Source organism: Tachysurus fulvidraco, chromosome 9 (assembly GCF_022655615.1).
Source record: "Tachysurus fulvidraco isolate hzauxx_2018 chromosome 9, HZAU_PFXX_2.0, whole genome shotgun sequence".
Lineage (NCBI taxonomy): Eukaryota > Metazoa > Chordata > Actinopteri > Siluriformes > Bagridae > Tachysurus > Tachysurus fulvidraco.
In genome coordinates this window covers 21,394,352-21,421,851 of record NC_062526.1, presented here as the reverse complement: position 1 = coordinate 21,421,851, position 27,500 = coordinate 21,394,352, and the positions used below count along the sequence as shown (strand labels likewise).

The 27,500-nt window shown below is 40.8% G+C and overlaps 1 protein-coding gene across 3 annotated transcripts in view; it reads left to right on the top strand.

The window, feature by feature from the left end:
* The window catches only part of nbas (NBAS subunit of NRZ tethering complex), a 178,610-nt gene that overhangs the window by 106,433 nt on the left and 44,677 nt on the right, over positions 1 to 27,500 (top strand). For all 3 annotated transcript variants that reach the window (XM_047819115.1, XM_047819116.1, XM_047819114.1), the window contains 6 exons: positions 5,345 to 5,598; positions 9,550 to 9,884; positions 10,134 to 10,334; positions 11,152 to 11,354; positions 19,788 to 19,877; positions 21,039 to 21,234. In XM_047819115.1, coding sequence (XP_047675071.1) covers positions 5,345 to 5,598; positions 9,550 to 9,884; positions 10,134 to 10,334; positions 11,152 to 11,354; positions 19,788 to 19,877; positions 21,039 to 21,234 — 1,279 coding nt within the window. The remainder of the gene's footprint in view (positions 1 to 5,344; positions 5,599 to 9,549; positions 9,885 to 10,133; positions 10,335 to 11,151; positions 11,355 to 19,787; positions 19,878 to 21,038; positions 21,235 to 27,500) is intronic.

The following is a 27,500-nucleotide window of genomic DNA, read 5'->3' as shown; positions in this document are numbered from 1 at the left end:
TATATAATAATATATAATAATAATATGCAATAATATACAAAGTATAATAATAATAATAATAATAATAATAATAATAATAATCTCAATATGTAAATAGAGAATCTATCATGATATTGCACATTTATTGTATATATATATATGTATATATATATATATATATATATATATATATATCTATATATATATATATATATATATACATATATATATATATATATGTGTGTGTAAATAAAAGCTTCATCATTCTGACTTGGATTGCTCAAGATCAGTAATAAGGCAGTAAATCAGTCAGAGCTTCACCTGAAACCACAAGCATTTCCCGAGTTAGCTGTCTGATTGGATAATATGCCGTAAAATCGAACGTGGTCCTGAACATAACATTCACAAATGACTCCGAGGTCTCACTTAAAGGTCTGATAGTTATTGTACAGATTTGATTTCTATTTCCTGTAACATATAGTTCATGTCAAAGATGCTCAAACGCTGACTAATGGAAATTCGAGAGAAATCTCTCGTCTCGGGACGAACTATTGACCTTAAGGTACGAGACACTTCAAAGCAATATCGTTACCCTCGGCCTAGTCCATGTAGGAAGCCATGTCGGTCTTTAATTAATCCCCAGTTTGATGATTTTTCAGTCCTCCCTGGTGTCCGTCTCTGCCCGTATCTGCAGAGTCAGAGTTTTTTTTTTCCGTTCCGTTCCTGATGATCCGTCTTCAGATAAGCAGTTTACACAAACCCATGCCAGTTCATTCTGCTGAAGTATTTTTCAGTGCGAGCTCCAGCAGCTGACGGCTTCATCGCTTGTGTAACGCAAGCAGGAAAAGTTCTGTTTGCTCGTGTGTGTATTTCATGCTATACACAGACCCACAAAAACAGTCTTTCCTGTTTTAATCATGCAACCTCCACTTGAAAGGGGCGGTGGGGGTTGGGGGTAGAGGGGCATCCAGTCTAAATGGAGGTGTTGCTGATCCTTTTTAAAGTCTGTATTAATAGGCTCATTGCCCTTAGTATTGTTGTTCACTCTCTCTCTCTCTCTCTCTCTCTCTCTCTCTCTCTCTCTCTCTCTCTCTCTTTCTTTTATTCTCTTTGCTGCCTTTTTTCCCTCTCCCCTCTAGACCTCTTTGTTCTGTCACTCCCTACTGCTACACTTTTTTTTTAATACTCCTCTATGATGTAGCTGTATCTCTGCCTCTCTCTCTCTCTCTCTCTCTCTCTCTCTCTCTCTCTCTCTCTCTCTCTCTCTCTCTCTCTCTCTCCCTGTCTCTCTCTTGGCCGAAGGCGGTGTGCCTGCAGCGAGCGAAGTGCCATCCATTAAACATGAACAGAAACCTACAGAGGTTACAGTTCAGAGCTTTTTAGGTTCTAAATTTTCCCAAAAAAGCCTTTATTGTCAGTTGAGGCATTGAACACACGACTCAACACGACTTGCACTCAAGAAGGTGCCGTTTCCAAGTGGATAATGGGCATCGTTTTTGTTTTACACACTGCAGACATAATGTTTGTCTCTCTCTCTCTCTTACTTTCTCTCTCTCTCTCTCCTCCATCTATTTTTTTTTTCATTTACACACACACACACACACACACACACACACACACACACACACACATTTACAATGGAAGTGCACTTGGCAGCCCGTGCAGGTTGATATTGTAATTTATTGATAGCGCGACCCTATAAAACATCTCCACGCATCAGAATTGGAAAGCTGCTCTCGAAACCTGTTCATCTTTCCCCAAAGTCTTTCAATTATTAAAAAAAAAAAAAAAAAAAAAAAGACAGACTCAATATAGATTCTGACAGAAACGTACAAATAAAATATGGAAATCAATCCCCAGCCAAAATAAAACAGGACGCCCCCCGAATAGGCGAGAGATGAACGAGGAGCTGAACAGCGAGCTGAACTGAGCAGTGGAGATGAAGCTGTAAAAGATGACTGGATGGCCTACAGAGTTTAATTCAACACGCATCATTCACAAAACATTTCCTGTTCATCCCAATAGGGGAGCTTCTGGTGTTGGATAACAGTTTAATCGTATTAGTTATTACATCAGAGTGCTGTGGAATTCTCATTCCTGTTTGGACAGAAGGTGTTGATTAATTTTTCTACAACAGCAGCTTTCACACCAGTGCAGCTGCACATCACAGGTTTATATTAATGCTCTCAGAGGGAGGGAGGGAGAGAGGGAGGGAGGGAGGGAGGGAGAGAGAGAGAGAGAGAGAGAGAGAGAGAGAGAGACTGACTCAAAACAAAGAGCAACAGCAGAATATTTCAGTCACTATGAGACACAGAGGCAGACTGACAAAGACCGTCACTGACAGGCCCAGACAGAAAAATGCACACTTACAGACACAGAGATAAATGGAGTCTAGAGAGAGACTGACAGACTGCTAGAGAGAGAGAGAGACTGACAGACTGCTAGAGAGAGAGACTGACAGTCTGCTAGAGAGAGAGAGAGACTGACAGACTGCTAGAGAGAGAGAGAGACTGACAGTCTGCTAGAGAGAGAGAGACTGACAGTCTGCTAGAGAGAGAGAGACTGACAGTCTGCTAGAGAGAGAGAGACTGACAGACTGCTAGAGAGAGTGAGACTGACCGTCTGCTAGAGAGAGAGAGAGACTGACAGACTGCTAGAGAGAGAGAGAGACTGACAGTCTGCTAGCGAGAGAGCGAGACTGCCCGTCTGCTAGAGAGAGAGAGAGAGACTGACAGTCTGCTAGAGAGAGAGAGAGACTGACAGTCTGCTAGAGAGAGAGAGAGACTGACAGACTGCTAGAGAGAGAGAGAGACTGACAGACTGCTAGAGAGAGAGAGACTGACAGTCTGCTAGAGAGAGAGAGAGACTGACAGACTGCTAGAGAGAGTGAGACTGACAGACTGCTAGAGAGAGTGAGACTGACAGTCTGCTAGAGAGAGAGAGAGACTGACAGACTGCTAGAGAGAGAGAGAGACTGACAGACTGCTAGAGAGAGAGAGACTGACAGTCTGCTAGAGAGAGAGAGACTGACAGACTGCTAGAGAGAGTGAGACTGACAGACTGCTAGAGAGAGTGAGACTGACAGTCTGCTAGAGAGAGAGAGACTGACAGTCTGCTAGAGAGAGTGAGACTGACAGTCTGCTAGAGAGAGAGAGAGACTGACAGTCTGCTAGAGAGAGAGAGAGAGAGACTGACAGTCTGCTAGAGAGAGAGAGAGACTGACAGTCTGCTAGAGAGAGAGAGAGACTGACAGTCTGCTAGAGAGAGAGAGAGAGACTGACAGACTGCTAGAGAGAGAGTGAGAGACTGACAGTCTGCTAGAGAGAGAGAGAGAGACTGACAGTCTGCTAGAGAGAGAGAGACTGACAGACTGCTAGAGAGAGAGAGAGAGACTGACAGACTGCTAGAGAGAGAGAGACTGACAGACTGCTAGAGAGAGAGAGAGAGACTGACAGACTGCTAGAGAGAGAGAGACTGACAGACTGCTAGAGAGAGAGAGAGACTGACAGTCTGCTAGAGAGAGAGAGAGAGACTGACAGACTGCTAGAGAGAGAGAGAGACTGACAGACTGCTAGAGAGAGAGTGAGAGACTGACAGACTGCTAGAGAGAGAGAGAGACTGACAGACTGCTAGAGAGAGAGAGACTGACAGACTGCTAGAGAGAGAGAGACTGACAGACTGCTAGAGAGAGAGAGACTGACAGACTGCTAGAGAGAGAGAGACTGACAGACTGCTAGAGAGAGAGAGAGACTGACAGACTGCTAGAGAGAGAGAGAGACTGACAGACTGCTAGAGAGAGAGAGACTGACAGACTGCTAGAGAGAGAGAGACTGACAGACTGCTAGAGAGAGAGAGACTGACAGACTGCTAGAGAGAGAGAGAGACTGACAGACTGCTAGAGAGAGAGAGAGACTGACAGACTGCTAGAGAGAGAGAGAGACTGACAGACTGCTAGAGAGAGAGAGAGACTGACAGACTGCTAGAGAGAGAGAGACTGACAGACTCCTAGAGAGAGAGACTGACAGACTCCTAGAGAGAGAGACTGACAGACTCCTAGAGAGAGAGAGAGACTGACAGACTGCTAGAGAGAGAGAGAGAGAGACTGACAGACTGCTAGAGAGAGAGTGAGAGACTGACAGACTGCTAGAGAGAGAGAGAGACTGACAGTCTGCTAGAGAGAGAGAGAGACTGACAGACTGCTAGAGAGAGAGAGACTGACAGACTGCTAGAGAGAGAGAGAGAGACTGACAGACTGCTAGAGAGAGAGAGAGACTGACAGACTGCTAGAGAGAGAGAGAGAGACTGACAGACTGCTAGAGAGAGAGAGAGACTGACAGACTGCTAGAGAGAGAGAAGGGAGAGAGGACTGACAGACTGCTAGAGAGAGAGAGACTGACAGACTGCTAGAGAGAGAGAGACTGACAGACTGCTAGAGAGAGAGAGACTGACAGACTGCTAGAGAGAGAGAGAGACAGACAGACTGCTAGAGAGAGAGAGACTGACAGACTGCTAGAGAGAGAGAGAGACTGACAGACTGCTAGAGAGAGAGAGAGACTGACAGACTGCTAGAGAGAGAGAGAGACTGACAGACTGCTAGAGAGAGAGAGAGAGACTGACAGACTGCTAGAGAGAGAGAGAGACTGACAGACTGCTAGAGAGAGAGAGAGACTGACAGACTGCTAGAGAGAGAGAGACTGACAGACTGCTAGAGAGAGAGAGACTGACAGACTGCTAGAGAGAGAGAGACTGACAGTCTGCTAGAGAGAGAGAGAGAGACTGACAGACTGCTAGAGAGAGAGAGAGACTGACAGACTGCTAGAGAGAGAGAGAGACTGACAGACTGCTAGAGAGAGAGAGAGACTGACAGACTGCTAGAGAGAGAGACTGACAGACTGCTAGAGAGAGAGACTGACAGACTGCTAGAGAGAGAGAGAGACTGACAGACTGCTAGAGAGAGAGAGAGACTGACAGACTGCTAGAGAGAGAGACTGACAGACTGCTAGAGAGAGAGAGACTGACAGACTGCTAGAGAGAGAGAGAGAGACTGACAGACTGCTAGAGAGAGAGAGAGACTGACAGTCTGCTAGAGAGAGAGAGAGAGAGACTGACAGACTGCTAGAGAGAGAGAGAGAGACTGACAGACTGCTAGAGAGAGAGTGAGAGACTGACAGACTGCTAGAGAGAGAGAGACTGACAGACTGCTAGAGAGAGAGAGACTGACAGACTGCTAGAGAGAGAGAGAGACTGACAGACTGCTAGAGAGAGAGACTGGCAGTCTGCTAGACACAGACAGACATTCAGAGACTGCTGGAAAGTATCCCATCAGACCCCTAAAGTTCTCATATCTCTCTTTCTTTCCTCTCAGCCTCTCCACAAAGGAGATTGAGAGCCGTAGCGAGTCGTTGGGTCTTTTCCAGACCCTGAAGGCCGAACCCCAGGCGTTCTACACACACATGAGCAAGTACGTGTACCCAGGCATCGCAGGCGTGGACCTGCAGCGTCTGCTCTACTACTACACTCTCCTGGAGAGCTGCTCGTGCTCCGACTACCTTCCTTCATCCACCATGACTCCGGACACACACGTCAAACTGCTGAAGAAGCTGAAGGCTGTGGCCAACGGTGAGTCTGAACAACACTGAGCTCCCAAGCTTCTACTGTGTAATTTCACTCTGCATAATCGAATTTATCAGTAATGATCAAGAGCAGCCATGAAATTGAAAGCTAAACATTGTGCTTCTTTAAATTCTCCTCGAGAGTTTGGCTTCTCGGTTGCCAGATAATCAGTGATGAAAAGAGTCCAAAAAACAAGTCCAAAGCTTTTTAAGGTCAAAGGATGTTACTCAAGCGAGAGTTAATAAGTCATCCAGTGAAAAGAATTTATTTTGGGGAATTACTTGAGAAATGATGTCTTCAGTTAGTATAATGTTTTAGTTGTTCCCCCCCCCCCCCCCCGCCCAAAAAAGTTCATTTATCCACAATTCTAGCTACAAAATAACAAAGGCAAAGTTTACACAGTATCTTAAAGGTTGCAGCAGCACTTATATATATATATATATAATACACTTTAAAATACCTTTCTGCTAAGTTGAAATATCTTCATTTTCCTCATGTCAGTGTTAAACGCAACGTTTCCCAGTAGAAGCGTATTTGTGCTTCGTCTGCTCCCATAACACCTCAAACTCTTTTTATTCTTTTCAAATGCAAATGAAGAAAACCCACACGGTTATAACTCCGTCATACCCGGCTAACGTAAAACAAAAACAATAAGTTCTAGTCGAACCTCGCTTCTGGGAGGCGACGGCAACCTTTCGCGAAACTTTTCCGTCTTAAATTTACATCTCCGAGCGTTTGCTAATCTACAGCTAGACGCAACAGTTCGTTTATTTCGATTGTAAAGCAACACGATCGCTGCTAACGACCGCGAGTGTAGAAAGAACAATATGCTGCAACACCTTTTGTAAAACCTGCGCGTTCAGTACCTGCTTACACAAACACGTAAACCAACGCCGTGACTCATAATTACAGCCTTCTCTTTGCCAACACTGATTTTCCGAAAGATTAAAAACAACAATAAAAGAAGTATAATTGCTCTGCAAACTCGTGTTTGATGTTCTTTTCCGGCGCTTGAAGAAGGGAAAATTAAAAAGGGAAACAGCGGAAATTGAAAGAGGGCGTACAGATAAGAACTAAATGATCTAATTAGTCTCATTCTCTCGCTCTCGACGGAGGCAGAGCTCTCGTGTGTTAATTGCACCCTGAATATTTCAGGAAGAACGCAAACTCGAGAAGTGGAACTTGTTCAGAACGGCACCAGGGTCACTTTTCTGGCACGTGGAACGGAGCTCTGTAATAAAAGGGAACGGTATGTTATTTTTCCGTCGCACGGATACTAAACGCTGCAACGTTGCCTCCTTATAAGGTACATTTCATTCAAACCGTCCAACCGATTTCAGTAGAAAAGTCACGGACAGTCTGTAGTTTGTTCTACTTTTCACCGCCGCACTCTATCGGAATAGTCGCACGTGATTAGTAGCCGCTTCTACTAATACTTTAGCCACTTTTGGTGTTCAAATGTAGTTGAATTCTCCTGATTTAACATTTCGCAATCATCGATTTAAAAAAAATGTAAAAGAAGATGAATATGTAAGGTACGAATATCATCATCGTGTAGACAGGAACCGCTTGCTAGCGGCGGTAATTGTTGAAATTCAGCTAGATATTGCACTGTAAATTTCGCAATTTTAGATTAGATTATATGCAACTTAAATCGCATTGTGCAAAGCTAATTCAATTTCAATTCAATTTACTTCTCTAGCGCTTTCAACAACTGACATCGTCTCACAGCAGCTTTACAGGAGAATAGAAACAGAATGAAAATTGTCAAGTTTAAAATGAAGTTCATCTTTATGTCTAACATCTATCACTAACGATCAAGCCTGAGGTGACGATGGTGAGGAAAAACTCCCTGAGATGATATGAGGAACCAGACACAGAAGTGAACCTCATCTTCATTTGGGTGACACTGGACAGGAAATAATATCAATGTCAATGTAAATAATGTCCTTTCTACAACAGTGTGTAGTCGAGTGGAATTGTGTAACCAAGAGCTCCTGAGGAACTAACAGGATGGAGCATTTTTGGCTGCAACAATCCAACCAAAAAATTTTATTGAAATGGGAATCATGGACAATAATAATAATAATAATAATAATAATAATAATAATAATAATAATAATAAGTAAATAAATAAATAAATTGGGGGGGGACACTTGACTTTTATATATGTTGAAGCTCTTCGTATTTTTGAATCGTCTGGTGTTGTACTAAATCCATTTACTATCAATCAACTATGAATATTTTTATTTCCTCACAAATGAATATCAACTACTAGTGGTGTTATTTAGCTTTTATTAACCGTCACACTTTCTAACATGCTACCAGTATCTGATTATGGCAGTGGCTACATCTCAGAAGGCATTTATCTGTTCTCCTGGTGATGGTTGCCATGTTAGGAAATATTGACCATTTTCCTTAATCATACATCATACAATGTAAGCTAAATAGTGTAGAATCTCTGAAGTTGAAAATTAGCATGTGTCACAAACGGTCACGTAAATCGGTGGAATAAAAACGAGCTTTTTTTTTTTTTTTTAAGACTTTGATTCTTTAAAATGACTGCACCATTTGCACGTGTACGAGTTTCTTCTTTTATATATATATATAAAATATTAGACTTGTATTGCCGAAGATGAATGGAAGCTATTAGAGGGCAGTTAGCATTATGGAAATGAGACTTTGCTAATTGACTCTCGCTAACTTTCATTCATCATTGCGAATCAAGGTTATCGTTGCTAAGAAACGAAACAGCTCGATTTTCACCGTTGAATCCTAAATAAATACGATCCGATCGTAAAAAAAAAATATTGTTCCTACTTTCCATCTGATTTGGTCCTCACTATCGCACATTTGTTCAATAGGTTGATGAAGGGTTTGTGAGCTACAGAGGACGGAAGATAAATCAATCTGTGCTCGGATAGATATTAAGAAGACGACCGCAGTGATTTGTTTGTTCGGGCTCATGAGCCATTCTTTTGTTCTCTGTACATACGGACCCGCGTTAGATCATTTACCATGGCGTACATGTTCATGCAGCATCCATACCCCAGAGCCTGATTCTTTCGAGGGCTGTTTTTTTTTTTTCTTTTCTTTTCTTTTTTGGGAACAAACGTCCTTGACCAAGGCTCGTCACGTTCATTTAACATTCATCTGTCCTGTAAGTGAGCGGTCCTGTAGTTGCGGTGAGCTGCCTGACGACATCCTCGTGACATGCTTCTGCTTTTTCCGCACCAGAAAAGAAATTTCTAGCCATGAGACGCTTTGTTTGAATTTGAACATCCTCGTGTGATGTGCTTGGTGTCGAAGCCTAGCTCAAGCTCTGTCATACCGACAGATTTTACGTCTAGTCGTCTAGCAGCGTCATGTCTCGTAACTGTGTGTTCTGCTTAACACATGCTTTATTTATTACATGGATAATGACATGAGGCTTATTTCTTCTTATCTCTTGCTCTCGTCTAAAGTCAGTCCAAAAGTAAGCGTTCAAAGCGTGTTAAAAAATGACAAGTATGTTTTATTGCCCAGGACTGAAATAGCAATTTATTGTCACTTTATTACAGTTCAGTAGACGAGTGCTTTAATTAATACAGTACAATTCTTTTTATGGTTACATCTCAGAAAACATTGTACAATGACATTAGTTTTAAACAAACAAACCATATTTATAGTCAGGTGTTCAATTAAAAAAAAAACCCACAAAAGTAAAGCTATCAAAATAAACAGAAAAAAACTCGTATATTAGTGAAGAAAACTTTTGCGAGAAAAAAATTATTTTTGATATAATCTGATTACAAAGCAGTTGTCCACATGGCCGTGACTTATTTTTGTGTGATAACTTGTACTAGCATGCTTCAGAGGGTAACGCTGTGTAACGACAGCATGTATGACTTATGTTAGGTTATGAAGTTGACCTTGTATCTTATATCCTGTCACTACACTTCGTGTCATATCTGACAGGTCTGGACTATAAGAAGCTGACAGATGAAGAGTCAGATCCTCTTAAAGCTCTGGAGCCGGTGTTAAGCAGCCAGAACGTTCTGTCTATCTCTAAACTGGCATCTCGGTTCCCTCCGAAAGGAGGCGGTGCTCTCACACCCAGCACCGTGCACGCTACATGGCTTCCCAAGCTCTTCTGGCAAGGCGACGCACAGATCCTGAAGAAGAAGCCTGAATCGGATCAGGACTTCCTCAACGCTTACGAGACCTGTGCCAAATACCTCGACCGACTCACGCCGTCAGACATGATCCACTTCCTGGATTCCATCACCTTTTCCATGGAAGCAACCGAGCAGGTGAGCACTAACTGAGCCGGTGTTGAGGTTTCAGTTTATTTTCTTCATTTTTTTTTTTTAACTCTGCAATTATTGATCTGTCTCAGCAGGAATTTACTTAACTCCTTATTCCAGCATGCAGCTCTCTGCTGTCTTCTACTTCAAAGAAACACACACACACGCGCACACACACACACACACACACGCACACACATTGATTGATGGTGTTGCATGGCAGATGTCATTCATTCTGTGTGTGCTTGTGTGTAGCTCTCTGTTGAGGTCAGAACACAGATCACCAGACGGGCTTTGAAGTCTCTGAAGATCATCAGTGAAAAGAGCAGAAAGAAGGCTAGAGACGACGAGCACGCTTTTCATTTTAGCCACGCCCACAATCACCTGCAACAGTCTCTCAACCATCTTGAGACTTTCAGCCAGCCTTTCCCACTGTCACTCAGAAACAGCCAGGAGGTATGTCTAAAACACACACACACACACACACACACACACACACACACACACACACACACACACTCTATATCTGCTGTCCCACTAGGTAAGTCATCACATAATAACTGTCCAGACACACAAAATGTCTCTCTCTCTCTCTCTCTCTCTCTCTCTCTCTCTCTCTCTCTCTCTCTCTCTCTCTCTCTCTCTCTCTCTCTCTCTCTCTCTCTCCCCCTCTCTCTCTCTACACACACACACACACACACACACACACACACACACACACACACACACACACACACACGCTTCCATCCCTCCTGTCCCTGTCCTTAGTGTAAGGTATTTAGATTTGATCGGCAGGTATGTAGCTGCAGGGGAGAAAAGCAGGTGGCTAGATTAAGCACAAACACACACACACAAACACACACACACAAACACACACACACACACACACCTGTTTTTATGCCAATTCTCAGGCCCTGTTTTGGTGTGTGTGATTTTAAGTGAGAATGTGAGATGCCAGAAGCTTTCACATACACACTATTGTAATAAACGCAGTGTATTTAGTGTATTCATTATGAGTTTAGAATATTTGCCTAGACTGCAAGTTTAAAAAAAAAAAGTGATTTTTTTTAAAAAAAATTTGCTTTAAAAATGTTTCTGGATGGAAGAAACGGTTGATGCTAATGATCTCTGTACCTGCCGATGTTTGGACAATAAAGAAAGCTTAGATCAAGTACGTGAGGCCCTGAAAAAATGAGTAACCTTTTTTTTTACTCATTTTCACCATTAACTGCTCTTTTTCTTCTTATCCAATTCTACCTTCCTGCACCATTAGGAGCGCCTTCGAGACTACAGTAGAGCCTTTGACCTCTCCAGATCAGAGGAGGTCAAAGTTCACAACCTGGCTGTTACTATGGTGCTGGATGGACAGCCGTTGGCACAAGTAGACAAGCTGCTGGCAGTCGCCGTGGGGACGAGCAGCCTTTCAGTGCACGGCGTGGTGCAGGACTCGGTGGCGCGGATCATCTCCTCACTCAGGTGCCTGTTTCACGCCACGTTGTTCAATCTGTTGCTTGTGACCGAGCTCTTTATTATGTGTGTGTTATTCATGCGTCTCTTTTTTCTCAGGCTCCCTTTGTTTTGTGCCCTCTCGCTCTCCTATCTGACTAACACTCTGGTGTACTGTCTGTCTTTATACCAGCACTTCTCTCACTTTTCTCTCTGTTCCCTGAGCTCCTTTTTTGCATCCGTGCCATCTCTCTCTGTCTCAGGCTCTCTCTTTCATGTTGTACCCTTAATGGCCTGTCCTTCTATTAACCTGTGGCAGCGAGGACCTGCTTTAGCCTGATTGAGTTAAACACAGCTTCAACCTCTGCCTTGTCCTCACGCGATCTCCGCCGCTCTTATTTCCTTCCTCATCCTTCTTTTTCCCTCCCACGCTTTCCTCGGGTCACGGCCTCCTTCACTGGCTGCCAGCTCTGTTTAGGAGCAGCTGTAAAACACACTCTCAGCTCCGAATCCTAGTGCCATCGTGCCTCTGCTCCTCGTCTTTCATGTGCTAACTTTTTAAATAGAAAGTGCCACAGCTAGTGCCCTATTACTCAGAATAACGATCACCCAATGGTGCTCACTCTGCAACGGTAAAAGGATTAAAGGGAGATGAGAATATAGTACATAAACTGAGGTGTAAAAATAGGAGCACAGTTATGAAATAAGGCTGATGAATGATGATGATGAAACACAAACTTTAACAGCTTGTAATGTTTTCCGAATCGTTTTATAAATTATGTGCATTCTCAGTTCAGGTAAGTTTATTTTCTATAGTGCTTTTAACATTGGACAGTGTCTTCGTACGGCTTTGCAGAAATATTTGGATTCAGGATAGAATTGTTATTTATATACGTCTACCTGACGAGAGGTGACGGTGACAAAGAAAAACAACCTGAGACCATATGAAGAAGTAAAATTTGAGAGGAATCAGAATCAGTCCAATTATAAATATTTCTTTTTAACTGTGTGCTATGTGGGCAAGAATTGCAGGTCCGGACAGCAGAAGGGGTCAAAATCTCAGGTGTAGCTTGACAGAGTGAGAGAAAAACACAGATTATTATGTATGCTTATGGTCATGTAATAGTTAGAGACAATGTACTGTACATTGTGTACAATTTGCAAAACCATGGAACTCTGCTCTGACATAAAGCTCTGCCCCCTTCTGTAGCCTTCACTATTTTAGGTGCCAGCAAAAAGCCTGCACTTTTTGATTGGGAGACAAATTATCTGTTATATGGTTATATATCTAGTTCTAGTCAGGACTCAAGTCAAGCTTGTTTATACACCTACTGAAACATCTAGATAATACGGTGTTACAGTAATCAAACCCAGAGCCAGCAAAAGCATGAACAATTTTTTTTTCCTGCATTGTGTTTTTCTTAGATTTCTTATCAAGATTTCTGAGATGAAAGAAGGCTAACCTAGTGATATTATCTATGTGAGTTTCAAATGAAAGACTGGAGTCAGTAATCACACTGAGGTCTTTTACTGCGACACATAATGAAACAGAAAAAAAACCCTTCAGAGTTTCTCTGTAAGCTCTATTTAACAGTCCTTATTTTTTCAGATCAAAGATGCTGCCTGTTTATTTAGCATGATCTAATTTTATGTTAAATTGGTTACTAAAACAATCTTTGAGTATTTCTACTATATTTTCTTTAGCTGGGGAAAAAGACATCGTCTCAGTTTTGTGGATCCTGAGTGACAACCGATTGCAGACAGTCAGTTTAACCTGTTTGCCTGCTCTCTGGCCTTGACTCTGGATTTTTACTGATTAACTTGGCATGATTTAAGACTATGTGCTCGGCTGTCAAGAAATGACAGCGGTATCATCCTGAGTGGAATGGATAAGCTCTTTCCCTAACAGACATCCTTGCCCTCAAACCTACTCCAATGATCTATATTGCCCACAGAACACCATCAGACCATCCATCAGTTCAGCGATCGTACAGTAACTTGCTATAATCCATAGAAGCCTAGAAGCCTTTTTTTTTTTATTATAGAAGCCTTTATTTTCACCACATATACATTACAGCACAGTGGAATTCTTTTCTTCACATACCCCAACTGGAGCAGGGAGGGTTAAGGGCCTTGCTCAAGGGCCCAGCAGTGGCAGCTTGGCTGTGCTGGGCCTTGAACCCCAATCCTCCGATCAACAATCCAGAGCCTTAACCAGTTGAGCCACCAATGACCCTGAATCCGCAAGCATTCTACTTTACTTCTGTTCATCAGAAAACCTGTTCCCAAAGCTTTTTCCTTCCACTATCATTATTGTGTTAATGAGTTTTAAGAGCCAGTGTTAGAGCTAATAAAATACAGCTATAAGCAGCAATTAAGGAACCAAGCACTTTCTGATCCTTACCCCTTTGGTGAAAGAGGAGGTCTAGGTAATTGTTTCCCAGGAGAAATACTGATTTTAACACATGTATTTGGCCTGGTTTTGTTTAAAATGTCCCCTGCTGATATGTCTGACACTAGCAGCGATGTACAGTATACAGTATATCATTCTCTTGAAGGTTGCAGTGGAAATACTAAGTGATGTGGAGCTCCATTTCCTGAAGACCTTTTTTTTAAGCCCGGAATACTGTTTACTGTCTCACTGTGCAGGCGACTGGAATTTTTTTGGACTAATTATTTCTACCTGACTATTTTTTCATGTATCTTCTATTGAAAAGAGTGGATTTTGATGATGGGGTCAGAATCACTGCTGAAAGATGGTTTCAGAAATGTTGTATAAGGCTTACTTTAAAGGTTAATGCCAGATATGATCCTTGCATATGATCCTTGCATATGATCCTTGCAAATTCCACCTGGCCTGAAATCTTTCAGTTGGTTTTTGTCAGAAGCTAATTTTCACTAATCATATTTATATGAAAAGCTACCCAAACAATCCCATCTTTCACGTAGCTTTCACTGATGCTCTCACGGTGTGTTTAGTTCTTTTTTGTTTTACCCAGCAAACTTGTGTCACCTAAAATAGCAGTTATGGATGCAGATATTAAATGGTATTTAGACAAGAGATTTTGTGCCTGCCCCTTTTCGAATTAAGCGGCTCTGAGGACTATTGATCATTTTTACTTTAACTGTAGGTCAGTTGGCTCATAATCAACTAGTTTGTTATTTGGCACCTTGTAGCTTACTTGTAAAGATCTTACTAAGCTCTGCTTCGAATTTTTATTTATGTTTAGTTAACCAAAGTTACACTGTTTAAGTGAAAAGTGAACGTCAAGAAAAAAGAGAGCCCTACAGCTGACACTATAGTGCAAGAATAGAATGGAGGTAATGATCAAACCAGCATGGGTTTCTCTCCTGCAATGGATCTTGTTTTTATTTTCTTGAATGTTCAGTGGCATTACAGTAAGAGGCTCCACCTTTTAGGGGGGTCGTTCGATCGCTCCATTGTTGTTTTGCTTGTGTCTCAAACCATTTTTATTGGCTTGTTGCCTTGCTCTCTTACAGTATGGTGGAGTTTTTCCTTCTTCAGGATCTGAGTCATTATTGTAAAAGACAGTTGTTATTTTTCTTTGCATTTGTTTCTCCTTGCACTCTGAAGGCAGAAATACACTTAAAGTGTCGATGGAGTCCGTTCCTATTGGACTCTGGGCAAAAAAAAAACTTTTGGTGGCGTTCATGGTCACAGGGGCTTCACGATCTCCTACACCCTGTTTGTTTCTCTGATTTACCCGAGAATTATTGAAAGCATAGCATAAAGCATATTGCATGGCATCATGGTATGGCAGCTGCAATCAGGCTGACAGGAAAATGTTGCTAAAGACATCATCAGGACCCACCTACAGTACAAGAGCTGGACTCAATGTACAATTCGCTCTGCAATGCGGCAGGGTCCGAGTATTATAAAAGATCCATCCCATACAAGCCACCACCTGTTTAACCTTCTGCCATCCAGTGAAAGTCCAGGAACATCACTGCTCAAACTTCTAGAAAGAAAAATATCTCCTTTTGTAGGGCCTTGAACTGTCAACTCTTATCATTGAACAAGTGTGTAGCAATTGTGTTTTATCTATCCATACATACATACAGTATCTAGCATTAGTGAGCTAGTTTCTAATGTAGATTTTACTACTCAGACGTCCAGACTGTTTGTCTAGTGATTGAATTACACATTTGTCTGTTGCATGCTGGGTATTGTAATTTTTGCTACATTGATCATGCTAAGTTGAAATCATGACACTAAGTGGATCAATGCTCGGTAACTTCTTTAAGTTGTCCCATGACTTAGCTAGCTAAATAATTTTTGCAACTTGTTGACATTCTTCAAGTAAGTATAACATGGGATTCATAGCTTAGCTACAACTTGAACATACACTCACTAATTTTACGTTTGTATAACTGGTTAAGAAATAATATTTCAGAAATGAAGTAATGGCTTTATTACATGTACAGACAAGCAATGTCAAATTTATTGACTTATTAGGGTCACTTTGCTATTCCGTCCTCAAAGCAACAGCAGTTTTACAGTGTGACATCATAGCACCTCAGACCACTTTTCTTTTACTGCCCACCCCCACCGTACCTCCTTGCGGGTTTTGAGCGATCTTATATTCCATTACACTTTGGATGAAGCACAGATTATTATGCAATAATCTTATATTATGTTAATTGAGTTTTTAAAACGACTATTATTGTTTCAAGATGTTTGACTGACTCAGGGAACAGACACAGTCTTACATTTTGTGGAGCCTGTGTGACTATTTAAATGGTCAGTTTAGCCTGCACTCTGTCCTTGGCTCTGGAGTTTCACCAATTAACTAGACCTGTTCTGAGAGAAGCACCTTCTAGACTAGGATGTATACCGTCCTGCCCTAACAGGCCTAAAACTACTCCAATTAGCCATTAAGCCCTCATTGTTTTCAGAGTGCCATCAGAAAATACGTCAGTTCAGGGACCATTTCTTTCTAATGCACTGTTTTCCCAGTGCCTGGTTTCATATTGTACCCAGTGCCCATGATTTATAATGAGCTTTCCTCCGTGGTTGAGACAACATAAAAAATCACTTACAGACAGAAAACAACCAACAACATTACAAAGCGGTGTATTGTGCATTAATTTGAAACTTCAGCAACAACAGACAACTGATAACTTCTAAACCTCCTAATTAGTTTTGCTCTCTGAGGTCCTGTGCAGATAATCGCTTTAAGTTCAGACCCCAGACTCACAGCTAGATTAGTGAAAAGAATCCATGTATTAAGCAGGAAGAAAGCCACAAAAATCAAGATTGATTAGGCTTTTAAAAATGTATGCTTCTCATTTATAGTCTCTCCAGCTCTGCTTTTCTTTCCTTCCCTCTGTCTGAAGTAGATTAATGACCGGAGTAATTGCAGGAGACTAATACAGATGTTCCTCTTTGTTGTCTCAGCCTGAGTGCTGATTGGTCGCAGCAGAGAGAAACACATACAGTATGAATGTGACTTGGTCTTAATGGACCTGCATCAAATGTGGTTTTTGTTTTGCAAACTTTATTTTTGAGAACGTTCTTTTTTTTGTTGTTGTTGTTGTTGTTTGCATAAGAACCAGACTTCTGGGAAGTTAGACAAAGCATCGGGGAACTCTGGATATTGAGATCTTACACACCATATGTACATACTTTTTATAACATCAGGACTTGCAAGTGACGCACATCCCATTTTCCTTAGTGCCTTGACCTTTGGAAGAGCTGAGGTGAATTGTTAATGTTCGTACGTGCTAATTAAGTGTAAAGCGCTAGATTAAGCGTGTATTACAGTGTGTACCACATGCAAGTGTGTGAGTAAACATCTTTGATTGACACTGGAGATTCTTTATGTCTGTATGTAAAATTGCCTAGCGTGAAGGAGGCCAGGACATCAAGCTCACCAGGGCATTCTTTCTTTTCTATGTGTAATCCCTAAAACATTTAAAAGGTTCTTACAACCATTAGCCATCAACAGAACCCTGACAGCTTGAGTTAATGTCAGTGTTGTGCTCATGTCACTTGCCAGCATGTCATATGCTTTCAAAGGTGTCAAGCCTGTCATGGTGTCTAGGTCCAGGTTGAGCATTGAATGGGCTGCAGGGTTGTACGCTACCATTTCATTCATGTCAGAAAGTGCAAAATTCAACAACATACTGTATATCAGATTAAAATCCAGCGTAAAGAACTGAAATGACAAACGTGGGAGTTTAGAAGCAACTAATGAAAATGTAGAACTTAGTTCATTTCTTTTTTCTTTTCGTGTAGCACATTTGAGAATGGCATTGTCGGAAAGCAGCTTAAACTTATGGGCAGGTCAGTGGTGGTGATGGTGGTAAAATAATATGAGGAAAAAACCTTGAGAAAAATCAGGCTCAAAATGAAGCCATTCTCATCTGGGTGATGCTGAAGCATGTGATTATAAATAGCTTCCTTTCTATAATTGTGTCCTACAGTATCAAGTATATCAGTAATACATAGTGTATATAAGGGCAGAAGTCTATGAGCACTCTATGAGTAGAAACATCTGAGTCATTTCTGAATTCATTATAGTTTAGCTACAGTATCCAATCAAGAACACAGCCAGCTTTGTGGTGTCTGTTCGGCACTGTTGTCATTTTATATCGCTGAGCAATTGGGGGATAATAAGTGCTCAGAGATGGTAGCTTGATGGACTAGGGATTTGAACTTGCAGCTTTCTGATCTGTAGCTTAACATTTTTACTATGCTACCACATCCCCATCAAGTTCCTCACCAAGTTCCTCATTTGGAAAACTGTACCAAATGGTGATATGTAGGGTGTTCATATGGGCTCCATCCTCATCATCAATAGGCATCAATATGGATGAAACAACTTTGAACTGTTGTACCTTTTAAATGTAATCATCGTAAACAAAAAAGTAACAGAATCTAATCGTGGGATGTATGTGAGAAAAACCTGCCATTTGGCCTGAATGAGGAACATGAGTTGGAAAAAGTTGCTTTATCAGAACTCAAAAAAAGTACAGTCTTGTCTTTCTCCTTTTTTCCAGAGCCAGCTAGTCACTGTGGATTGGCCAATCAAATTCAGAAAATAATTAAAAAGTCAAATACTGTAAGTAGCATGGTGCTTTCAGTGCATCTTGTGGTCTGAGGGGCTTTGTCAGGGAATACCCGTAGTTATGTCCATTTTAAGTGACGTGACATACGGCTAAGTACGGTGACCCACACTCAGAAATCGTTCTCTGCATTTGACCCATCCAAAGTGCACACACACACACAGCAGTGAACACACACACACCGTAAACACACACCCGGAGCAGTGGGCAGCCATTTATGCTGCAGCGCCCGGGGAGCAGTTGGGGGGTTCGGTGCCTTGCTCAGGGGCACCTCAGTCGTGGCTTGAACGCTCAGTCGCTCAGCCGAACCCACAACCTTAGGGTTACGAGTCACACTCTCTAACCATTAGGCCACGACTTGTACATAAATATCACCATTTTATGGATGAATAACTAAATTTTAAGCCAAAATAACATCCCTGTGGAAGGCTGAATAGAGCAGAAATATAATTGTGTTAAGAGGCGAGCCTGATAGAAAAAAAAAACTTTTTTTTGAAATGCAAACACAACCTTTATTGATTGAGAATACTAAATGATTTAGTTTGAGTATTGCACTTAACACTTTATTAGGAACACTATGCTAACACTGAGCACAGGCATCTATTTCCCCTTGATACAACCTCAATTCTCATGGCATGGATTCCACAACATTTTGGAAATAGTCCTTTGAGATTCTGCTTCATGTGGACTTGGTTACATCACGCAATTCCCACAGAGTGTCCTGCAGATCTTCTGTTCTACCACATCCTAAAGATGTTCTTCTGGATTCACAGTGGGAGAATTGAAAGAGCACTGAACTTATTGTCATGTTGACACAAGCAGGTTTGGGTTCATGGATTCATGCTGTTGTAGAATTAGTTTGACCCTACCATCTGTGTTCCTGAAGAAATTTCAGAAGCTGTTCAGTTTGGACCCCATTGCAGCCTCAGCTTTCTGATTTTGCCTGACAGAAGTGGAACCTGACGTGACCTTCTGTTCTTGTAACCCCATAACCCCATCTGCTTCACGGTTCAACATGTTGTGCATTCTGAGATACTTTAATTCTCACCACAGTTATTATGGAGTGAACAGCTGAGTTACTGTAGCCTTCCCATCTAGCCACTTTTGGGTCCCTGAGAAAGGCCCTTAACCCTCTCTGCCTTGTATCATAGATGACCCTGCACTCTGACCCCAATAATAAATAATGATAATGAAGGCTTCTATCTATTTAGCTTCTGTCTATTATAGAAATACTTAAACCTTCTTGTCTGGCACCAACAATCATTTGAGATTCTGATCGTGAACTTGATCCGAAGCTGAACTTGAAAACTTCTGATCTGTTAGCTCAAAGACCAAGTGAGTATATTATAACCGTCTGTATGTGTGTTTGTGTAGCGGTGACGAGGCCATCCTGTCCGATTATGCAGACCCGCTGAAAGTTCTGGAAGGCATCGTGAAGGCAGTGCAAGCTGATGTGCAAGGCGGGTAAGTGCATCTGCTGACACTGAAGCAATTCTCTCATACAATCCAAGCAATCTTTACAAGGTCCATGAAACAAGTTAGCTTGCCCTATAACAGCTATCAAGTGCCGCTCGTTCACAAGCTTCCTTCTATTTCTCTACTGAAAGGAGAGAACAAAAAAAAACAAAAAACTCAATCATCTTAGTTTTGTTTGCTCGAAACTTTTTGGTCGATCAAAAGACAGATTGCCGAGGAATCAGGAGACCAAAAGCCAGGGTTTGGTTAAAGAGATGGTTTCTTGTGCACAAAGAGAGAGCTCGGGCAATCCATAGTCTAAAGAGAAGTTAAAGACAGTCGACTTTTATACTGAGTCGTACGTGCAAAGGACACACTCAAGGCCATATAGATCGTGCTCAAGGCTAAGATAAGAGAACAGAAAAGGCTGAACAATGACGAGCATCACGAGTGAACGAATACAGACTCCAACATAAGTCGTCAAACATCTTCTCTAGTTTAGCTTTAATAGTAAATATTTCATCATGGATTTCATCATCATCAAGAATAAATCCCAAAGCTAGAAATCGCAAAGCTTTTCTCTCCAAAGACTTTCCTATTTTTGAAAAAAATGTTGAATTGTACATAAAAAAAAAAAAAACAATGAATTGTTCATAAATTTGTAATTTGTCACTACTATTTAATTCCTAAATGTATTAAATGTTGGTGGTTACGGTAGGATTCAGACTCAACTGGGCGCTTGTGATGTACAGTAGCATGAAACCCGATCGATAACATTCACAGGAACAGGATTTGGCTTCAAACACTGGAACCAACAGCTTTTATCAAATTCACCTGTATGACTTTTTATTATATTTCATTTTTGTTCTACTGTAATTGCCTTGAAATTGCCTTTTTATTCTGCCTCCAGCAAAGCTTTTTGAAGCCCACGTGCAGCTTCATGCTATATTTGAACCTGTCGAACAAAATGCACTTTGTAAATCCTCGTAATTATCTTCAATCTGTCCTTGAAACGAAGTCGGCTTAAATATATATTTTTCCTTCCGACGCCGAGACAGAAACATTTGGTCTCTGTGGTTTCCCTGAAATTTCTTTGTGGGAGGTTTATAAAAATTTGATGTGGGCTTCAAGGAAAGCGCCATGCATCAGCGTGTCCTGTCTGTGTCCCAGGGGAAATGCAGTGTCATCAGAGGACCTGTTGGCATGGTTACGGCCATACTGCGGGGATGACTCGAAGCCTGTGCGAGTGAGGATCGAGGTGCTGCAGATTCTGGAACATTCATTCAGCCTCAGCGAACAGGACGTCTGTTTGCTGGTGCTGTTCAGGAGCCAGGCGGTGCTCAAAGCCTGCTGGCCTAGCCGCGAGGTACACACACACACACACACACACACACACACACACACACATTCGCTCTCTTTCTGCTTTCTCTGCTTAAAAGTTATACTAATTCCCAGCTAATTCCAAGTCTTGTACACTAAAAGTATAAATCAAAATCATTACTGGCTTTCATTAACAATCATAATGAAAAATAAGCACTTAAAAAAAATAGCTAGCTAACATTTAAAAAAGATCTCCAGGTTCAGGCAGTAAGATGGAGATCCGACATATCATTATCTGTTACAAATATATAAAACTACTGAAACGTTATTCTTCACAGAGGGAATGAATATAAGCCCTTTTTTTATTACCCCTTAAAAGACTTAATACCTCCACTTAAGATGAACCTACCTGCCATCATAATTCGTCAGGTCCATACGTATCAGTTTCTGGCACTTCATGCGCTCAACTCTCAAGGCTTTGCTTACATAGCATTAAAGGGGTGGGGGTAAGACACTAGTTGAGAAAAACGTTTCGAGATGGCTGATGACACTCCGGTGGACAAGACGTCTTACAAATGTCTTTTCAAATACATCCACGGTGTGTGATATTTATTTTTCAACATTTCACTGTATTCTGTTAAAGCTAGCGGCGTCACGGCTAACGTTAAACGGCTTACATTTACAATTTGAAAAAACTTCCATCCGAGACGATATGACTTCTCGTACCTTTGTACTTTAGAGTAGCAAAGTGTGTGTAGTGTGTAGTACTTTATTCGGGACACAATTATGGACAAAGTCATTGTTATGTAGCTTGCATGAGCAGCTGTTCGTCCTTGCATGTCATAAGGAGAAGCAGCTGAATGATGTAATGGATATAACAACAGCCAGTCACAGACGGCCAGCAGCGTTAATGTCAAGCGTTAGCGTTAATGTCAAGACCAGTGAGACAGAAACAACAGAAACGAGGTTGATCCTGTACCTTCTCTATGTTCAGCTCCTCCTGGGTGTTTAGCTGACATGCTCGAATCAGTAATTGTTTAATTTGCTGAATCTCAATAATGTAAACGACCTTTTTGTTCATGCCGACGCCGGCGTGTGTTTGATTGTTGCTTAATTGGGTTGAACGCTCAATTCTTAAACGAATTAATGATTCGCAACCTTTAAACCCTCCCTAAGTGTTAAAGGGAAAGTGCACATTTGGGACTAAAACATTTCTGAAGTGTTTTTTTTATTTCTATACTGTTTATAAAGCAAAGGGTCTCTAATGTTTGTGTGGTTGTTTTTTTTTTTTTTTTTTTTACAATATTCAGTAACAAAATTATTTAGTCTGGTTTGAGAGAATGAGACATAAACATACAAAGAGACATAAAAGTGTGTGTGGGGTACATGCTGTAAACATTCAGTCAGTACTTCATGATACGGCACTTTTTTTTAGGCATTGTTATTCCCAGCATACACTGCTTTGATTGGCATGGTGGAGCCTCAGGATGTGAGTGCGCCATCAGCACTAGGCCCCGGCGGCATACTGGCACATGCTTCAACCTGTGTGTGTTGATGCCTCCATTTTTTTTTTATTTTTTTTTTATTAAATTTCATGACAAACACCATTTTCTGTATCTTCAAAGCGATCAACAAATTTCCTGCAACCGGAGCCTTCCCCTGGAGCTGCAGTGCAGATTTGGCACTCGTTCTTGTGCTGTAGCATCCAACAGTCTCAATCTGCTACTGACTCACCAGTTATCGAAAGCTAATGCAGTGTCGTGGTTTTAAAACACAAACATTCTTTTCTTTTTTTATTTTAACCCTTAAAAAACATTTTTGTAATGGTGCTAGATTTAAATCCATTTTGTAAATTGTATATAGAGTCTCTTACTGTAACCGGATCAGAAAGACCATTTATTTATCTATCTGTTTATTTGTTTATTTATTTAGTTAGTTATATATTCTCTACACTGAAGACATTTGGGTTCGAGATCCACAGATAGATATTAGACGACAGATCCGATCGGTCAGTGTTTCAGTTTTCAGCTTTCGTTTCATTTCATTCAAAACGACTTTTCAATTCTCTTAACAAATCGCTAAATCATAAAACTCTCTGTCATGTTACTGCTTCTGATCATCTCTGTAACAAGTTCCTGCATTTCTTTGGCACAAAGGTCGATAATGTTCGTAGAGGTTTTTGTGCTTTTTCTGTTGTTTTTACTCCTTGTTATTCTGGTTCTATGTTTTCAACATTTTCTACACTTGACACGTACTGTCTTTGTGTAGAGGTTTCTAAAATGAAAGCAGCCACTTCTTTACTAGATCCCATACCCACTGGTTTGTTTCAGTCATGTTTTACTTCTCTGGGTCCCATTGTTTTGAGCATTATAAATGACTCTCTGTGTACTGGGGTTGTCCCAACAGCTTTTAAAACAGCTGCGATCACCCCGGTACCTAAAAAGACAAATATAGACTATGAGAACCTTGCTAATTTCCGTCCCATATCTAATCTCTCTTTCCTTGCTAAGCTTTTGGAGCGAGTTGTTGCTACTCGGTTAATTTCTCATTTAGCAGAGAACAATCTCTTTGAGCCTTTGCAGTCGGGCTTTCGTAAATCCCATAGTACAGAAACTGCCCTGGTCAGGGTTACCAATGACTTACTAACTGCTTCAGATTCAGGCTGCCTTTAAGTTTTGATCCTTCTTGATCTCAGTGCAGCATTGGACACTGTTGATCATTCAGTTTTAATTACTCGTCTTGATACCGTTTTAAATTGGTTTAAGTCCTACTCCAATGATCGGAAGCAGTTTGTTGCCATGGGTGGATTTATATCTGAGGTTAATGTTGTTCAATCTGGGGTGCCTCAGGGATCAGTCTTGGGCCCTCTGCTTTTTTAATATTTATGTTTTCCCTCTTGGCCAGCTTTTGAGATCATATGGTCTAAAATTTCATTTTTATGCAGATGATACTCAGATCTATGTTCATTTTAAACCTAATGAAACTGTGCCTGTTGATTTTCTTTCTGAATGTATTTCTAAGGTGAAAGAATGGATGACAGAACATTTTCTTTGTCTTAGCAGTGAAAAGACTGAGATTATGCTTGTTGGCTCACCCCACCAACTACGCAAAGCCGGGTCAGTCAAGCTAACTCTCGATGGATCGAATGTGGAGTTTCAAACAAATATGTGAGCCACATATCCAAAATACGGTCAAAACTTCGTTCTTCCATCTCAGGAATATTGCCAGATTGCGTCCAATGCTGTCATTTTCTGTTGCTGAGAGACTGATTATCTCTTTTGTGTTTTCCCGTATTGATTACTGCAATGCCTTGTTGGCTGGGGTGTCGAAAGCTACTTTAAACAAATTACAGGCAGTGCAAAATTTGGTGGTGAGAATACTTACTTACTAGAACAAAGTTAAAAGATCACATTACGTTTTGGGGTCCTTGCACTGGCTCCCTGTTAGCTTTAGGGTTGATTTTAAGATTCTGATGCTTACCTACAAGGCCTTACACGGGTTAGCTCCTCAATATTTGGCTGATCTTTTAATTCCTTATATTCCATCTCGTGACCTTCATTCTTCTGAAACTGGTCTTTTAACTGTTCCTTTAACTCATTTAAAATCGATGGGAGGTAGGGCCTTCTCTTCACTATAGCTCCAAAACTGTGGAATTCATTACCAACCGAGATAAGGCAAGCAACATCTCGTGGCACTTTTAAATCTCAGCTCAAAACTTATCTTTTTAGAGTAGCTTTTAATCTGACTAATTGTAATTTTACATAGTGCTTATTTTATAGTCTGTTTTTATTATTGCTTTAATATGAATCTTTATATTATGTGTATTTTTGTGCTTTTTATTTTGCTTTTTTAAAGCGCTTTGAGAGGTCCTTTTAAAGGCGCTATAGAAAATAAAGGTTGTTATTATTATTATTATTTCCTATCTAAACACAGCAGCACCTTCGGTGGCAGATTACAAATATTTAGGTGAGCAAAAGTATTGGAACTGATAGTCTTCGGGTTTAATATTTGCTTACAATATCTGCCATGAGTTGGTTACCCACTGACATCACCAAACTGTTATATTCTTTTCTTCGAACCTTTTGGTGTCTCTCTCTCTTCAGGAGATGAAATGCTTCTCAGTTGGTTTACGGTCTGATGATTGATTTGTCCATTCTAAAAACTTCTCCTACTTTTCCCCTGATGAAGTCCTTGGTTATTTCAGGAGTGTTTTGGATCGTTGTCTTGCTGTATAATGAAGCTCCTCCTGATTAATTTGGATGTGTCGGTCTGTACATTGGCACACTGAATATTTCTCTTCTCCTGAATTTATTCTGCTGCCTTCGTCATGATCTCCATCATCAATAAAGGCTCTAGAGATGTTCCAGAAGCAGCCATGCAAACCCAAGCCATGACACAACCTTCACTGTATTTGATCCATGAGCTGTAATGTTTTGGATCCTGATCAGAATTCCATTCTGACTTTCTGATCCTTACTACTGATGAAGGGTTTGAACCTTGTGGCCTTCATTAAATGGTGGATTGTTAGACCTTCAGGAGGTTGGTGGTGGTGATAGTCACTGTCTGTTCTTCACAATGTTTGTGGCCAGTGCAGTATGTTCTCTATCTTGTTGTTGGTAAACCTGTGTATTTTTTTCCCCTATGTCTTTTTAAGGACGTTGCAGTTTGTATTATTGACTTTATGCCCAGTTTCTGTAAAATGGCTCTTTATTGGTTTTTCCCTCTTATGTCATCTTCAGAATAGCTTCCCATAGACCGCTCTCTGGTCTTCAAAGTTTTTTTTTTTAACAAAAAATGTAATCTTCCTAAATTGAAACCCAGGACTCGCACCAAGAGCAGACATTCAGAGCTATTAAACACCGATCAGTCACATGTTCCAATATTTTTGGTCCCTTGGAAAATAGGTGTAACGTTCCGTTTTTCTCATCTAGATGCAAATGTCTGGAAGAGATCAAATTAAAGATGAAATTCTGATCCATCATTTCATAAGCTTTTTGAATAATGTTCTTATAACAACCCGGTCTGGAGCGTGTGTTATTCTTTACCTACCCGCTAGTAAAGATTGATTTCTAATTTGTTTTGTCTGCTACTTTTTTCCTTTCTCTTGCTTTTGCTTCCCAAACTTTGTATATTATTGGACTTTGTGAATTCGGGATTGTTTGTGGCAGAACAAAAAACTATTGCATTTCTCCTGAAATTCTTTTTTCTTGGTTTTCTGTCACGGTTCTTGCTGATATCGTGACGGAGATCTGCCTCTGTGCTGAAACACCTCGTCAGGCTGACACTCGGTCAGCGAATGACTGAAAATGAGTGTCACCCAAACGACGACGCGGTTCCCCTCGGAGTCTGGTTCCTCTTAAGGTTTCCTCATCATATCATCTCAGGGAGTTTTTCCTCATCACCAGTCACAGGCTTGATCATTAGGGATAGATATAAATAATAAATAGTAATAATAATAGCTTAAACTTTTAACTTTTTAAATGTGTATTCTGTTTCTGTAGCTATCTAAAGCTGCATTGAGTCAATTGTTAAAACTGTACAATGAATGAAATCACATGGTAATAAACTAAAATTAACCAATCTTTATCCCATAAATTAACATCTTTATCCCATAACAACTGCCTCTGCCTTTATATAACACACTCCGACATAGACATGTCCATGGTTCCTATGTGAGACAGGATGCTGCTAAAGGTGTAAGGATATTAATTCTCATCACAGATACTGTGGGATTTGCTTCTCCCCTACTCCCCTACACAGATGGTGTTAATAGTCAACACATTAGTCTAAGCACCAACACACAGACATAACACACTCGGTATCCCAGCCACCATTAGGGCAACAGAATACCATTATTGTGATAAATTATCTTACAAAACACTTTACTGTGGATATAACATTAAAAAAAAAAGGTTTTCAAAATCTGATCAGATTTTTGTTTGAAATGTTTTTTTGTTTGTTTGTTTTTTTACTGATCAAATGTTCCTTTCTTTTTTTCTTTCCTACCTTTTCATCAAACCCTAATCCTTTTCGAAACCCCAGAACGAATGCCAGATAAATCGAATACGCGGATTTTACCACCCGGAGTAACTTTTAAATAGTGATCCATCTTTTATTTTTATTCGAACTAAAATCTCTAAAGTCTATTCCTCTTTTCCTGACACAGAGCAATGTGGTTAAATAATGTATTTAAATCGATAGATTAAATTTCCCTGCATGTCTCCTGGGCTTGGAGGTTCCATGGAAATGCCACAAAATGGCACCACTTCAGGAAGAAAAACGTGCACATGTTAAAAATTTAGCCAGTTTTTT